The sequence below is a fragment of the Nesoenas mayeri genome (genome assembly GCF_963082525.1).
Source record: "Nesoenas mayeri genome assembly, chromosome: 1".
NCBI classification, from domain to species: domain Eukaryota; kingdom Metazoa; phylum Chordata; class Aves; order Columbiformes; family Columbidae; genus Nesoenas; species Nesoenas mayeri.
Window position 1 is genome coordinate 91855959 of NC_137541.1, and position 17948 is coordinate 91873906.

The 17948-nt window shown below is 37.8% G+C and overlaps 1 protein-coding gene across 1 annotated transcript in view; it reads left to right on the forward strand.

The window, feature by feature from the left end:
- Positions 1-17721, forward strand: part of PROS1 (protein S) — a gene marked incomplete at both ends in the record, with an annotated part of 29527 nt that extends 11806 nt beyond the window's left edge. Inside the window, 9 exons of the mRNA XM_080363417.1 lie at positions 890-1015; positions 4761-4882; positions 7344-7462; positions 9554-9743; positions 10706-10873; positions 11924-12092; positions 13709-13857; positions 14659-14872; positions 17576-17721. Of these exons, the coding sequence (XP_080219543.1) occupies positions 890-1015; positions 4761-4882; positions 7344-7462; positions 9554-9743; positions 10706-10873; positions 11924-12092; positions 13709-13857; positions 14659-14872; positions 17576-17721 (1403 nt within the window). The remainder of the gene's footprint in view (positions 1-889; positions 1016-4760; positions 4883-7343; positions 7463-9553; positions 9744-10705; positions 10874-11923; positions 12093-13708; positions 13858-14658; positions 14873-17575) is intronic.
- Between the last annotated feature and the right edge of the window lie 227 nt (positions 17722-17948).

The following is a 17948-nucleotide window of genomic DNA, read 5'->3' on the forward strand; positions in this document are numbered from 1 at the left end:
CTTAGTACCTAGAGCACCAGTTTTGGGATTAAGTGTTTCATTACATCCAACTACAAAATTTTACACCTAGGAATTTGGAGTACACACAATAACTGTAGAAAAGTAGGTCAAATTCAGGACAGCTTATATTTAAAATATGTTTTGGGAGTCTTTTCAAGTCAGTGGCAGAATCTATTCTCTCTTTGCAGCTACTCTCCATTTCCACAGCTACTACAAAACCACAGAGAAAACCAGAATGATCGCTGCTCATACAAGAAGGAATTGAAGTACTACCAGAGATATGATATTTTTCTGTCTACAAGACATTTAATAAGATTGATACTTTATGCTGCATCCAGTTGTCACATCTGCATTTTGAAAATGACATTGGAAAATTGGAAACAACACAGAAGATAGTGGAATGGTTTGAGGGATGGAGAGACAGTGAGGGACCTGAACACCTGTCAACCTAGCCCATTAAAAGACAGTTGTGACATGAACTGATTGTAGCATGTAAGAATCTCTGATAGGATTATCCGTTGTCTTTCTGGATGTCTTTTTCTAAGATAGGATTTTATTATGCAGTCTGGTTTAGCTTACAGGAAATCTGCAGACTCTCTCTCTGCCTTCCTGGATATGCATCCTTTTTCCTGTTGTCCACAGAGTACATGAGAGAATGAGAAATGTAGGCAGGCAGAAAATTTGTTTTTCACTGAGGGCATGCAGAAGTGCCTTTTAGAGACTGGAAATCTTTACAGCTATAGCTATAGTGTGCTAGAAACCATGGTAAACCTAGCAAGAAAGAACCAGTTTGGCAGCCTCACTCCATTTGCACAGTTTTGGATAGGGTCAGGAAAAAAATGATATGCAAAGGAGTGACTTGTTTCTAATAACTTATTTGTATTTCTAGATATAAATGAATGTGTGTTACATCCAAATATCTGTGGAACAGCCACCTGTAAAAACACCCTGGGGAAATATGAATGTAAATGTGCAGAAGGCTACATGTACAATCCAACTTCCAAGAACTGTGAAGGTAGGTCTTCCTCCCCCACCCCACCTTTTCTTTTTATCTTCTGCTTTTTTTGATTCCACTGCTATACCAAACTCCAACATATACTCTAGTGGTGTATTTATTAATCTTGATATCGTTTATTACAGTATGACCCCACTGTTTGTTCTTTCAGAGGTTCAATCAGGCTATATTGCATGTTGTGTATACAGTTGCAATTACTTACCCCTAGACATTTGAGGATTTTACAGTATATTCCTGTGTGCTGCTGTATGCCAGATAACTTTCACAGTCCATGGGAGCTCTCCTATCCCACTGCAGAGAGCACTTTCTGTCCAAGCTCTCAAATCAGCTAGAATGTTTCTTTCGGATAACTTGGAGCAATATGTTGAGCTTTTGGACATTACTAGTGTGCCTTGTACCCTATTTTTAAGCATCCTTACAGTTATAAGGATGAAATATTTCATGTCAATCGGTTTAAAGTTTACCCCTTATTTGAGACAAGTTATAGCAAAAGCAATTGAAAGTACTTATTTGGCAATTCTAAACTGTGCAAAACAGTTAGTAAGATTTATAGAGAATCGCCAGAAATGAAAACCATGCTTAATCTAGTTGTCTCAAAACCCTAAAAAGCTTCTCATTCTCCATCTGATAGGCTGTTTAGGTGCTTGTTTAGCCCTCATGGCCAGGGGCTCTGTCCTTTATATGTCCTTAGATCTCAGATATTGTAAAGAGCTTTTCACTGGCGTCATTGAATTCTGTTTAAAATAACATTTGTCTAGTCCTTCCTTGGGGTATCTAGTTATGCTAGAAAACTGATCACCATTCTAGGCTGGATATGCCAGCATGGCAGTTGTATAAAAGAGTTTTTTATAAAGACCACACATTTAAAATAAAAATGTTCTTAAATATCCAGAAAGGGAGCGATGAAAAAAGGTGCTGTACCAAAAGAATCCTTCCTCAGGAGTATTCTGAAATTAAAATCTGGAAGAAAGAATTTCAAACCAATGTTCTATAACAGTTAGAGTAAAGTTGAAAAGTACTGATAGCTAGCATTCATAAACAGACCATCATAAAATAACCTTTTCAAGTATTGAAAGTATTTGCATAATTGTCCTAGAAATTTTTTTTTCTCTACTTGTTAAAGTTTCTGTTTAGTACACATGTCAGAAATTAAATTTAATTTGTAGAAGAGATATATACGCTCTCTGACTTTTACTCTGAAGAGGAATTTTCTATATTGCTACTGTAAGAAAAATGCAGCAGTGACTAATTTTTATTTTAAATGCTGCCTTTATGTTATTGCTCAAAAGGACACAAAAGTAACTTATTGCTGGCTATGAATCTTTTATTCCATGACTTTTCATGTAGCTTTCTTGTGACAAAGCTTTGCACGGCAGTTGTGATTACATATTAAGATGTCTGCTCTTTGTACTGTTACTATGGGATTAAAACATTACTGACAATTTTGTGTCCCAGCATCCACTGAAATAAGAAAAAATTCACAGTAATTAATCTAATTCTCCCCCCTCTCTGTACTTTCTGCAGATACACAATACTTAAGTATTGTTTTTCTTCTGAAACATGGATTCCAGAAGGTTGCAAGATGAGGATGTTAAAATGAGCAAAGTCTTATGCCCCTAGAATGAGGATTATGCTGCTAAGCTTTCAGGCCTTGTTGTAACCACATTAAATGAGTCACCAAATCTTGTCTAAGGACAGCATTGTGCAGAGTGACAGGAATGTAGCCTTACAGAAATACTAAATGACATTAGCTTTTCATTATCATATGGCATGCAGGTGGCCAAATTCTGCTGTGCTTATTTAAAAAAACAAGTTTAATACGTCTATACACAACTATCTCTATGATGACAAATACAATTGGAGTGGAATAGAAGATGGTTTGGACTTCTTTCCTCTCTAATTCCTAGGAGAATGTTGCTGCAGTTCTTCATCCCCAGCCTTTGGGAGGATATCTGTACAGTCCAGTCTTGTTTCATAGAAGCCATAAAATTTTAGATACAGAATTTGATTGTCTTCTTTGCACCTTTACAATTTCAAACATCTTGCCAAAAAAAGGGGTAGTGGGAATGAGTAAGTATGCTTACTGTGCTAGAGGGGTCTGTCTTGCAGTCAGTATTGAGGAGACAAGCCAAGCTGAACCTGTATTTTAAAGAATGCTGTTTTAGCCTTCCACTGAAAGCAGCTTTATAAACCCAGGATGCCACTCAGATTCATTAGTTTGTGCAAATAGCTTCTGCTGACAGTTTTATTATGTGGGACTGACATCTGGACAGATCTGTGGGAAGCCTTCAAATAGGTCACCCCTCAGTCTCCTCTTCTCCAAGCTAAAGAGACCCAGCTCCCTCAGTCTTTCTTCGTAAGGGAGGTGCTCCACTCCCTTAATCATCTTTGTTGCCCCGTGCTGGACTCTCTCCAGCAGTTCCCTGTCCTTCTTGAACCGAGGGGCCTGGAACTGGACACAATATTCCAGATGTGGTCTCACCAGGGCAGAGTAGAGGGAGAGGAGAACGAGAACCTCTCTCGACCTACTAACCACCCCCCTTCTAATACACCCCAGGATGCCATTGGCCTTCTTGGCCACAAGGGCACAGTGCTGGCTCATGGTCATCCTGTTGTCCACCAGGACCCCCAAGTCCATTTCCCCTACACTGCTCTCTAACAGCTCGTTCCCCAACTTATACTGGAACCTGGGGTTGTTCCTACCCAGATGCAAGACTCCACACTTGCCCTTGTTATATTTCATTAATTTTTTTCCCTGCCCAACTCTCTAGCCTGTCCAGGTCTTGCTGGATGGCAGCACAGCCTTCTGCTGTGTCAGCCACTCCTCCCAGTTTGGTGTCATCAGCAAACTTGCTGACAGTGCACTCTGTTCTGTCATCCAAGTCGTTGATGAATATATTGAATAGTACTGGTCCCAGTACCAACCCTTGAGGCACTCCACTAGACACAGGCCTCCAACTAGAGTCTGCCCCATTGACCACGACTCTCTAGCTTCTTCCCTTCAGCCAGTTCACAGTCCACCTCACTACCCGATCATCCAGTCCACACTTCCTCAGTTTAGCTGTGAGGATGCTGTGGGAGACTGTGTCAAATGCTTTACAGTTACATTTGTCTTCTACACAGCCTTTCATTTCTGAATTATTTGTGTGCAGTCTACTGAATAGAAGATGAAGTTCCTTCAGTTGGTTTAGCTTATTTACGTATGAAATCAGATTGTTCTTCACAAACAAATGTTGTCTGAAATTTAGTTATTTATTATGAAGTATATTTTGCCCTGAGATTATTGTGGTTTTATGTGAATAAAACATGTCCTTTCTCCACATACTTGCCATATATACTCTTAATACTCTTAAGTTCTCATGACTTCTATAGGGAAAGGAAGGTAACTGACCCGGAATGGCATTTTTGCCATAAATGGTAGTGATTTACTGAGGTTTCCTTCACTAATTGAGCCACCTTACAGCTCAGCTTCATACTGCTTCACAAATCAGACCAAGTTTTTCCCAGCTCTGCACACAAGGCCTCTATCAGATTATGAGGTCTTACACACCCAGCAGGTAATTCTGGATTGTAAATTTTGCATAGAAGACATCCATTAGTTTAGCTTAGAAGCAGTCACCTACTGTATTCATGTTATACCAGAGAACCCATCTTGTCCATTATTCCATTAATTTATCGCATTAGTTTTCAGCCTGTGCTATGAATAATCTGAATAAATCTTTCTGTATTCTTCCATTTCTCCTAGATATTGATGAATGTGCTGATAATGTTTGTGCTCAACTCTGTGTAAACTCTCCAGGAAGTTATAGCTGCTATTGTGATGGCAGGAAAGGGTTCAAGCTCTCTAAGGACATGAAGAATTGTGAGGTAAAACTTTACTACGTAAAATCCGATGCAGAAAATCACAAAGTTGGATATTTCTTAATGACAGCATAAGTTAGATTGAGGAAAACAGGAATCTATTTGAGAGCTGATTCTAAAATTGCCAGGAAAGTTCTGGGGACTCTGAGCTGTAGTTTGGCTCACAAAGCAGACCTGGTAGCGATCTGGATGCTATTCAGTTATTGCATGCTCATTTACAGGAATCCTGTCAAGAGAAACTTGCTTTAACCAGTCATCTTTATTACCTGCTGCTTCCCAAATAAGTCCCAGTTTTCTCAAATGATTCCTCCTCAACTTATTCAGAGCCAGAATACTCATTTGACCATATATTCCCAGGTTTTCCTTAGACTGCACAAAAGTTTTCACTCACTCTTTCAGAATTACTCTTTGCTTTACTTGTTTGTGTAGAAAAATCTGGATTCTCTTCCACAGTTCTTATCTGCCATATTTTAAGAAAAAGCACTCAGTTATACTTGCCAGTTGAAGTACACCTCGCAGCCAAATCATCTGTTCTTGCTCAGTTTGCAAATTTACACTTCTTACTAGCAGAAAGTTTGGAATTCTGGAGAAGCCCAGTTCAAGGATTTTCCTGTGAGTGGTTCCCTGTGTACTTTGAAAGGCAGGCTGAGACTTGTTACATGAAGTGAGCTCAGATAACTGCCAACAAAAAACCCCCGTCTCTAACACAATATAATAAAATTTGGCTTAGACTGTAGGAACAAGGTCTGATGCAAGTTCTAGCATGTATGTATTATATCTTGTTTATACTTGCTGAAATTTTTTATCTGAACAACACTTGCAGTCACTATATTTCATTTTGCTTAGAAGAACATCTTGTAGCCTCCTTACATGTTATTGTCAATACTGTTGTTCAAAAGTTATTAACTCTATTTGGAAGTTAGTTTCAGGCCTTTTAATTGAAAAAAAAATACTTTAATCAGCTGAAAATATATGCAGTCCTAAGACTAGTGACACTATCAAACATAAAATGAAGTAGCTGTAAAATTCAGGATGAATACCTATACATTAAGTGAAACTCCTACATTTTGAATACAGAAATCGAAATTCAAGAACTCTATTGTTAACTTTTACCAAAGTACCGCATGTCTTGAGAACAAAAAAGCCCTTCACACCTATTTTTGATCATTCTCTTCTGTACGACTACTATACTTCCATCATATAGAAGTTATTCAAGGTACATTTTGAGGGTAACTTCGAATCAGAGAGACTTTAAGGCTACTACTAGTCAATGAGGCGGGTGCTCTAAACCATATTCTGGAAGAGTCTTCCCACCTCTCCTCATATGCAGAGCCTAGTTCCTTGTACCTAAAGGAAATCTGAGTGCTTTCCTTTTAAAACAAAACTGTAGGTATTACTTAAAATTATAACATTACAGTTTCAGAAAACAAAGTATTCAACAGTGCCTTAGAATGGATACCTGACGTTTGTTTACTGAATGTTTTACTAGTTTAAACTTGTACTACACATAAAATAGACATTGTTCCTGTTTAAAACTTCAGGTAGATTAATACCTGAAAGAATATGTACCATTTTCCCCCCTCTCACTGCAGCTGCAGTTGGCTAACTGTGATTACTCACACTGGGTTTGACTAGAACATTAGGATTAATCCCAGTTTTACATACTGCTGTAGGCCTTTCAGTTGCCACAAGCACTTAGAACTTCTTTTACCGTTTTCCTGAGAGAGTGTAGTCCTGAGAGCTTCATATCCTCACTAATGGTTCTCAGAAATATTAATTCAGTGCTATTCCAGCAGGAGTTGTGGTGTTGATTTCATCAACAATCCTTTCCAGAGGTCAAATAGAACAACTACATTCAAGGAACAGACAGAAACTTTTTCTATTAATCTGTTACATAATCCACTTGTAAATTGTTATTTTTTTATTCCACATAATTGGTTCTAGTAGTGCTAGAGGTTATTCAGCTATGAGTGGTTGTACATCAATATTATTAAAATAAAAAGTGATTTTTAAATTATTATTTTTTATTAAATCTTCTCAAGACACAGTTCTGGCCCCGTTCCCTTCAAATACCCAATCATATTTAGATTCCATATAACTTTAATAATGGAGCCTGTCAGGACCCCAGCAGGTGGGTGTCACAGGTCCCTGGTGAAAGGAAGGTACCTGATGGAAGATTTTAATTCTTGATTCAAATACTAAATATTTAAATATTAGTTACAATCCACCAGAACTGTGTTTCAACCTGAATTATCCTCCAACAGCTTAAATAAAAGGACATTTCAAGCAAAAAAACACAGACCCTCATTTTTACATAGGTATTCAAGTTTAAAAAACAAAACAAAATACACAGAGGTAAGACATTGCTTTAAAAAGAGAAAAGACAGGCTAGCAGCCAACAATAGGAGTTACTTTATGAACTATCATGATGCATTAACAGCTTTTTTTTATTCTCTACCATTTTCAGTCTGTTACTGCATGTATCCCACTGAACCTTGAAAAGAATTATGAACTGCTTTACCTGGCAGAGCAATTTATAGGAATTCCCGTTCTGTACTTAAAGTTTAAATTGCCAAATATCACGAGGTAAGAATTTGCTATTGATAAAAGTATGCATTGAAATTATGGACATTTGTTTTCATTAGTTTCCTGAGGGTTTAGAAAGAGTACATTGCATGCATAAATTATATCACCATCTCCCCACTGGTTAAGATACCTTTATATGGAGAATGAATTAACTTGGGTTCCTGCATGTACCAGCACTTAGAGGAATCTGGAGTTATTTGAAAGTGGACAGGCAAGAGCAATGTGTCTAGAGTCAGTTTGCAGCATCTCTTATTAGTTGTACCGTGTCCTTGAGCCACCTCATCAGTATAGACAGCAGCTCTCTCACATAGCAAAACTCAAGGTCAGCAAGTTTCTTCCAGATACCTCAGAAGCAGGTAAGAGACAGTAGCAGCCACATACCAGCCAGGAAACAGTGCACAGCTAGGACAAGACATGCTCAGTTGGTATTCAGATGTGATCATATCTATGAATAACAAGAGTTGGAGTCTTCCAGCCATTACAGTTCTGGTTACCAGTCCTGTTGTAGGGAGAGGAGTACAGACTGGGAGAAAGAGTTCAAAGAGATCTGGACTTGAGTGGGCAAAAAAAGGAGAAGGGCTGAGGGCTGTAAGTTTAATAGGCAGTAGGTCCCCTTGGTTTGTGAACGAGAGAGCAAAAAGCTTGGTGTTTTCTCAAGATAGAAACTTACTCTTCCCCTGAAGGAAAGAGCAGGGGCTGGGTATGGTGGGCATCAGTGATACAGATGCAGGAGGGCATTTAGAATTCTCAACATAAAATTCAGATGTTATAGGAAAATAATTACTGTACAGCTTTCAGTTATAAATGGGAGTGGCGTTCGTTTGGATATTGCTGCTGTTTCACTTCTGGGTAGAAGCTGTGACATACTACACACATACTACTGAGAAATGAAACCAGGCTAATGCTTCCCCCCACCTCTGTGCTTCATTTCACAGGGTGTTTCAAGGACACTACCTTGTCTAGAGTGCTGTCTGTATGATTTTCTTCACAGCTGTAAGAACAGTTGCTAATGGTAGTGACCCCTTTATTAATCTTTGATCTTTTCACTGCAGCAGCTGAAATTGCAGTGTTCCTTGACTTACTGACCAAGCAGTTTGAGGGTAAAAGCAGCAGCAGCTCTTGAGCTGGTGATCCCCAGAGCCTCTGAACCTTACAGAAGGACATAAATATTGAGAACTTTTTCCTCTACTGCTATTCTAAGTTGACCAGGCATTACATTAATGCTCTCCTGGAAGACCTTTCTAAGATGATAAATGTTTGAAGCTGTCTTAATAGTCTTTGTGGAAATACAGTATGAGTTTTTTGTGGGTCTACATGAGAGACAATGACATCTAGTGGACAAAGAACAAGGCTGAGAGTGAAAGTGACCCAAGTTCTTAATTACAGCTCCCTTTTTCTTTTGTTGTCTTCAGCAAATTCTGACTTCCAAATGCTTTGTTTTGTCCTTTCATCCTTAATCTATTTTATCTAGTCCAAATGTTCTAGGAGACAAGGACTGTTTTTCGCTATACTTATACTCTCTCTTCCACCATACAGGTATTATAATGCAAACCATAATCTTGCTACATATACACATTCAACCAACTGCCAAGATCCAAACAACAAATCCTCAGATTAGAGAATGATATATAACAGGCAGCAGTAACCAAAGTAAATTGCTAGGTTATAGTTGTTGTAGGACAACAGTTGGCAACCCTTTTGTATTTAAGCACATCATAGATCATGTATTTTTTCTGCATTATATCTCCATGAAATGCAAGAGGAATATTACATCTATCTTCTTACTCAAGGGGGTATGATATCCCTCACATGTAAAGGTCATCATATATTTGGGAACTGAACCAAGGCTGTTTCAAATCCCAGCTCAAGGCATTGATCTCAAAACTTTTCACTGGATTCAGATGAACAAGACTTATATTAGATTCTCCTTCTGACTAACTGTATGCAAATATCACAACAGCTCAGATCCAGAGTTACCAAAAGGTTAATATCTATGCACCTTTTTTTTTTTTTACCCTATTAATGACTTATTGTAGGCTATATGGTATTTCATGTTTCCTATCTTATAAAGATTCCTTCTTCCCAAATCAGATTTATGGCAGAATTTGATTTCCGGACATATGATGCAGAGGGAGTTATACTATATGCAGAATCCTTTGACAATACAGCGTGGATCTTGCTTGCTCTTCGTGATGGGAAGATTGAAATTCAATACAAGAATGAATTTGGAACAAAAGTCACCAGTGGAGGCAAAGCCATTAATGATGGACTGTGGCATATAGTAAGATGGGTTTTCCTCTTCCCTTTTGTTCCTTTAACCCACTGTGCGAAAAATTTTCTTGATAAGTAGAACAGGGAGAAACTAAGCAACTATTAAAAAGGCTTAAAATGATGCCCTCAAATCCTAGATTTAAAAATCAATCCAGAAACACACAAGAATGCCTTACATCTGGGAAATTGTGGTACCTGATTACGATGAAGGAAGAGATAATTACCACCAGCTGACAACATAGGAATTATTCTTTGTAATCATAAAAAAAGGAAGCAACAGAATATTAAAATGTGTGATTGCATGCTCAAGTGCATAGTTATTAGACAGTTTGTCTAGAAAGCAAGTTTTACATTTGCTAGACCAGAAATCCATCTTGTTCTTCAAATCTGCATACCTGAGGTGAAAGGCCTTGCTCACTTACACCATCTATAAATCACACCAAATTATTAACACCAGGTAGGTTTTGGTTGTTTTTAAAGGGGGATGAGAGAAGCTAGGATTCTGCCTAGACCTCCTGTTTCAGTTCAGTACAACTTCCTTGAGATTAAAAATCTTTTATGCCTAGTAATTGTTGGAGCAACCATTGAGCCTGTTTTGTCTGCATCCCATCTAAAGGTTCAGTGCCATATAGCAGGTTGCAGTGACATGGAGAACTGTATGGATTGGATATAGAGCAGTTGTAGAAATCAACTCCATCACACATAAAGCAAACTAATCAGCTGCATGGGTTTTCCCAGGGGTAGGATAGGGCTGGAACAGAAGATCATCCTCTTGTGGATATCCATGGATGTTGACAGTTGTCATGATTCAAGTTTAAATATGCTTTGAATATTGACTGTATTAAAACTGTTTTACAATTTGGTTGTTTAGAGAAACATTAGAAATGCTTCATAGTGGTATGTGTTATTAGTATTTAAAATATTCTACATGTTTTTGTGTGTATGTATGTAATTATTTGTATTTAATTCTAGATATCAGTTGAAGAACTGGAACACAGCATCAGTGTAAAAATAGCTAAAGAAGCCGTGATGAGTATTAACAGCCCAGGAACTCTTTTTAAACAATCACAGGGTTTCTTGGAAACTAAGGTTTACATTGCTGGATTACCTCGCAAAGTGGGCAACACTCTTGTTAAACAGGTAACTAAAATAATAAGAGTAATGTTGATTCATACTGTTCTATTACTTTTTTGATTTTATATTGTTTACTTAGTAGTCACAGAGGAAGAGTGGCCTGGAATCCATTTAGAAAACGAAGATCAGGTTTTTAAACAACTATTTTGAAAGTAAACATATATGAAGCTTTGTAGTCTGTCTTCAGTTAGGTTTCAGTTGTAAAGTCACTGCACTTAACAGTCTCATCTTTCAGGATTCCATAGCCTGTTTTAATATTGCTTTAAGATTCTCTAAATCACCACCATGGCTGCTGCGAGAGCTGTTTCAGAGGGATTCATGTTTCTGGTGCTGGCTTTTCTTAGGCTCTGAATAGGTACGGAATTCACTATGCAGGCAGCGCAATGAGCTTTCATTTGTAATAGCCCAGACTAGACAAGGCTCATGATTCTTTCAGTCTTCTATCCTCAACAGCTCTGTCTTATACTGGGGATAGGTATGCTCAAGTTGTTGCAATCATTTGCTTTTCGTCTAGGAACCCTCAAACTAAATGGCTGTCTAAACAGAGAGGCAAAAAAGTAACTGTACAGTAGAGTCTGCACTTTTTTTTTAAGTGCATTTTTGCTCAAAAGTGAAGCAGAAAGAAAAAATAGGAAGCAATACAACATCACCTTACCCAACAGAAAGTAATTCCAGAAATTTCTTTATACTTTGATACAAGGAGAAGATGAAACCTTGAACAAGGAACAGTGGCAGTGATCATTGTCTTTCAGCTACAGAAAAGCTGTCATGACCTAAACAAAAAGACAGCATGAGCTTTAAAAATTGATGTAATCTGTTTTGTGCAGATCACTGGCATCAAAATGGGAAATGTTATTAAATCAGAAATACCTTTGAAGGCTGAGCTACTAAATGCATGCCATTTGTTTCTGCCCAGCATCAGTGCTGTAACCTATAGCATTGATAAGGATATTATGGGCTATCCAGCAATAAGTTAGTATGTAAAGTAATGCTTTATTATTACAATTTTTAAAACACCTTTGAATGCAGACTTCTAGTGCTGTAATTCTTCAACAGATTAACCCTCGGCTAGATGGGTGCATTCGTGCCTGGAACCTGATGAATCAGGGACACTCAGGTGTAAAAGAAGTTATTCAAGAAAAACAGAGCAAACATTGTTTAGTAGCAGTGGAGAGAGGATCGTTCTACCCTGGCACTGGAATGGCAGAATTTCAGATAAACTATAGTAAGTATTTTGCTGTCTATTCCTATGTTATTTGCAAGACTCATGATGGAACTGATGAATTGTTAAAACGAAAGAAATAAAACAACAAAAAAAAAAAACAGAGACACACAAATTAAGCTATACACCACATCCAGCAATGATTTCTGTAACTTCTATTAGAAATTATGCTTGAATGAGAATTCTAGTCTCATTGGGGTCATCAGTTTGATTCTGAAGTGCTTTATGTTAGGAAGCATATTCTTTATTTGCAAAAGATGGGCACTGTAGAACACACTCACTTGCCAAGGATCTAATTCTGTCCCCTGTTCATCAATGGGGAAAGCTGTCATATTATTGGCAGAAAAATAAGGTTAGGGGTGGAGAAAAGGATCACGGATTGTTTTGTGTATACAATTCTGCTTCTAAATGGATATTATATCTAGAGGTTTTAGTTGTATCTCTTGCTCCTTCCTCAACCCAGAACTTTCTTGCCTGACCTCATGCCCCAATATAAAAAATTGCAAAGCAGGATCTTGTTGTGCACACCTGAGAGCCCAAATGAGATACCTCTTGAGCATCAACCCAAAGCCTGTTGACATTATACTCTTCCCTATCCTAAATATTATGCTACCTTTCAACCCTGCTCTGATCCCCAGTCCTTTTCATCCCAGGGCTTGCTGTGCTTTTCCAGGCCTTTTCTTGAAATTCCCTAGTCCACTTCAAAAGATTTCTCCAGCTTTTTTTGTTCTGTGCTTCCAACGTACTTATATCAGTTTCCTACGCCCGTCAAGTCTCCTCAGCTCTCCTCCCATTCTTTCATTAACACCATGCTGCCATGACTCCTCCTGAATCTTGCGTTTGGGGCTGCTGCCATGACTTTAGCCACTTTCATTTCTGTTCTCACTCTGCCACCCCCCAAATCCAAGAGGCTGCCCATACTTACTGCTGCCTTTCTACAAGCTATTATCGCCCACTGATTCCCTGCCCATTTGGCTTTGTGTAGGAATACGACCTTACCTCATGTTCTAGGATTTCTGCTTTCTCAAGAACCTACTAGAAATCAGTAAACTACTAGATTTGACTGGGGGGTGGGCAAGAGACACTGGAAGAAAACATACAAAAGGTGACAAATATCTCTTTAAGTAGTAGTTTTTATATTAGCTGCACTGTGAATGCATCATGTGAAATTATATTTGCACCATCTGCATATTTACACACCTGCATATTCCCATTTAATAGTGGAACTGCTTTGGAATGTAAATGTGTATGAAAACTGCCAGTCTTCTACTCAGTGGCAGCAATTTATGAGTAGATTAGGTTTTTGGGTTTAATTTTGAACTGACCTGTAATGAATATGGCACCTGTTCCACTTTAAAATGGATAATGTAGCAAAACAAAACAAAATGTCCAAGAAGGCACAGATTAGGGAAGATGCAGGATTAAAGTTTTTATCTTTTTTTTTTTAAATAACTCATAGTTCTTTCTAAAAGTTCCAAAGTTCACTCTTTTTTTTTTTTTTCCTGGAGATTAATACTAATTTTTCCACAGTGGGAGCAAATTAAATACTGATTGTTGACACTGTATAAATGTTTAATTAGCAGATGGATTTATTAATCTAATTATTCTTTTTAAAACAGATAATCTTGACAGTGCTGAAGACTGGTTAATAAATGTGACTATGACTATTCGCCCATCCACAGACACTGGTGTTATGTTTGCCTTGGTTTCTAATGAAACAGTGCCTCTTGCTTTGTCCATAGTGGACTCTAACTCCTCTGACTCACAGGTGATTTTACAATTATTATAGCAGCTGATATGCATATAAGTGAAACCTTTTGTTTTTGTCTCACTTAACTTTCCATTTTTGAAAAATCAAAATTAAAAAAGGTACTTACACTTACTTACAGTGGAGCTGTGGGGCCGAATTAATATTTTGAAAAGCACTTAGATCGTACAGTGATGTTCCAAAAATATATTACTATTCATGATTGCTACAGCAGTGACTAAGTGCTCTTATGTCAGGTACTATCCATTATATCATGTCATCTTTAACCTTTCCTTCCAAATGCACAAAGCAGAAAGGGGAATATGACAGAAGTAGAATGATGATATTATAGTAATGGCATCATGTTAGTTCCAATTTATAAACAGATCTTTTTGTCCTTAAGTTTCCATTTACATCTGTTGACATCAGGCATCCCAAGGTAGAGCATGATTATACACAACGGCTAATCCATGCTTTTGCCTAAAATAAGAACCTATAGCGAACACTTGGTTACCTTTAAAGTTGTAGCAGTACTCCTTTTGCCTTTAAGAGAAACACGACTTCACCTCAAAACCATAGCTAAAGATTTTTTACAGTGAACATTCTCACTTTTAAGAATACAAATGAATGGCATTCATCACCAAAGATTATGATTATACATCAAGTTTTGTAACTTTTGCAACTTAAGGTACCAGTTTTTAAAATGTTCATCTAACATTTCTTTCTCTTCTACTTTCAAATATAAAATGCATCAGAACTAAGTGTAATTGTATATTAAAGTTGTATGTGACATTTTTTGTGACCTACCGTTCTTCCGTTTAGAAAATCATTGTGACCATTGGAAACACCACTGTTGCACATCTGGAATCAAAGAAGTTATGTACACCCAGAAAAGTGATGGTTGGACTTCTAGTAACCAAAGAGCAACTTGAACTGTCTGTTGATTCACACACAGACAGAAGCAATTCAGAGAAACTGTCTGTCCTGCATCAAGCAATGATGGCCAATGTTGTTACCTATTTGGGCGGCTTGCCAGGTAGATCATATTTCTTTTCATTAATTGGATTATTTGGATAAGATTGATTATATTCAGCCTTACCCAATCTAGAAAAAACCCACAACTGCACAGAAAAAAACAGATTGTTTTCTCTTCAAGTGCTTCAATTGTCAGAAGCGCGGAAGGAGAAGTCAGGACTATAGTTTCAGCAATCTAACTCTAGACAATAGATGATTGGCAATCTTTATGAGACAGAAAATGTGTTGAAACAGCAAATATTTTGTGTAAATCAGGCTGCAAGTTTATCCCCAGTCTTAAGACATGTACAAGCATTACTTTGTACAGGAAGTGTACTCATGCTTATCTATAAAAGAGCTTCACTTCAGGGTGAATCATGAAGAAAAATAGCATTGCCACAGATGAGGAATTTTCAAAGTCTAAAATCCTCAAACTTGAAAACCGCTAGAGGAAAGACACCATAGTTATATTACTGCTGGTGGAGATTCTCCATATCCTCAGAGTTATTTTAGGCAGAATAAGTCACAGTTTCTAAGGAAATTCTAGGAGTTAGACCAACACAGTCTTGACTTGCCATCCATTTTACAAGTAGGCTGCAGTGTCATAGCACTGCCCCAGATAGAGCTGGTCTTTATCTGCGATGAGTTTCTTTTGCAGGAGACATGGGTGCACAGGAGTAGAAAGAGGGGAGGAACCGTGTACCCATTGGACATGATCTCTTCAGGCATTTCTTCCAAGGTAGTCTACACAAGGGATAATGGAATTATGGTTCCATCCTCTGGGCTTGCTTGTCAGCATAGAAGCAAGGCATTTAGGGCAGCACTGCAGGTACTACAGCCTCTGTCTGAAGTGGTGGATGCTTCAGTATCCCCGACCATATGTGGGAACTTACTTGTTCTCTACAGGTCTTCATACACTGGTAATCAGGCATGTAACATGATTTTAGCACCAAATGTGACAATATCTCCTCAAATTTTATTTTTTAATGGATATGCAATATCTCGGAAACCAGATAACCACATGAGTTCAATTCAAACTGTATGTGCAGAATGAGAAGAATGCACTAATGGTGCAATAGATAAGCATCAGTGTTTTTGCTCACTTTTAAAAGAGAGATGAAGCCAATGTTTACGTAGTATAAAAGAGTCAGTAGGTTAACCGAGCTACAGTAGCTTAACTAAGATTCCAGTCATTTTTAAACTTCTTCATCTTTCTAATATTTAAATGATTCTTTCTAGTACATTGCCAGCCCCAGAGTAGTTGGCATCTTACGAGCTAAGACCTTGGCTTCTGTCACGCATCCAAAATAGATAAGAAGCACATATTAGTTCCTTAAAAGTTCCTTAAAAGTAAGTGTAATCTCTCTGTTTTAAAAGGCATCTTCAACATGTAAATTAACCAAAAAAAACTCTGTATGCATAAACAGTTCTACTTAGAGGTCTCAAAAAAAGCCACAAAAAGTCCCACATTATCCAAAGGAGCCTCTTTCACAACAGCCTCTGTTACCAAAGAGGGAAGTAGGAAAACTACTTTAGGTCCCCATGTACAACCAGTTTGGCTTACACCGATTCATTTACTCACTCTCACTCCTGAAAAGCCTCTGGGATTACTGAGCAGTAAAAACTGGTAGGTATGCTGAGCCAGAGTGTGCAGAACTGTATGTTTAAAAGATACCTAGCAAAAATATGCATTTCATTAAGACCAGAAGACCCCATTTTTGATACATATTTATTCAAACTAGTAGCAATGTTAGGAGTATGCTGCTTTGATAATTAACTCAGCACAACCAGTGCAGACTAAATGAGACTTGCACAGTTCTATGACAGCAGTGTTATCATCACTAGGGTAAAAAGAGCAGAAGGGCATGATTCTACAGGACTGTGCAGTACCTCAGCTTACAGCAAAACAAAATCACAAGGAAGCAACATTGCTTGTTCCCCAGACAATCAAGTCTATCTTCTAGGAGGGATAGGATGATTACCTTCTGAACAACAACAACAAAAAAAGATTACGCTTTTGAGATCAGCTCCTAGGCATCCTCATGCTACTTACTGAAGGTACTTCGATCGCCTGTGTCTACCTTGTAAGAATCCAGTTGTACCCTAAGACCTCAGAGCAATGCCTGCTTGATTTTGTATTTAACATATTGTTTCCTGCAAGCCATCTGATGTTGCCGTAATCCAAACAATACTTACATAAGCAACAGATAAAGTGAGTCTTTTACAGAGAATTCACTTTGAAGAAGCAGTAAGGAAGCAGTAAAATGTGTGGAGTTCCCAGGGGTCCCCTATCTGAGAACTTGCAGATTTTAATCCTGAGTAGCTTTCTGGCAAAAGCAAGATGGTTCTTTCTGTGACCTCTAAACCCATAAACATCTGTTTGGAGATCAGGACAAGAACAGTGGACTCCAGGAAACAAACTATTGGGTCACTGTTGTTAATACAGGAAATGCTACTATGAAAAACATTCATGTGGTTAGGTTTCTGGATGGGAATAGACTTCTAACGCATATTTCAAATTTTACTGACCTTTCTCAGCTTTGCTGACTTTATCTCAATCTTAAAGAAAACTGAGAAGAAATGTTTCCTGCCAAATTGCTCTTTTTTTTTTCTCATAGCTGTCTAATAGATGGGGAATGGAGTATTCCCTATGTTTTTGCTAATCTCAAAAATACATAAGAATTTGCATGCTTTGGCCTAATAAATTGAATGTGTTTCTGTGCAGATGTTCCTCTGGGTGCTACGTTAGTAACTGCTTTTTATAATGGCTGCATGGAGGTGAAGGTCAACAACAGACAGCTGGATCTGGATGAAGCCATTTCTAAACACAATGACATTAGATCTCACTCATGCCCACTGATTATGCAGTAACCATTCAATTCTTAATTTAACTTTTTCAGATATAATTTGTGTAATTAGTCTCATGCCATAATGTGATATTTTATTCAAGATGTGCCAGGAAAATAATCAACAGCATGTTTTTCCTCCCTTTTATATAGAATGGGGAAGAAAATCCCCACTCTTTTGAGCTGTAAAGAGACAATCAAGATCAAAGTTCTGTAAAATGTTCTTTTATTCATATCAGTGATAAATCTTTA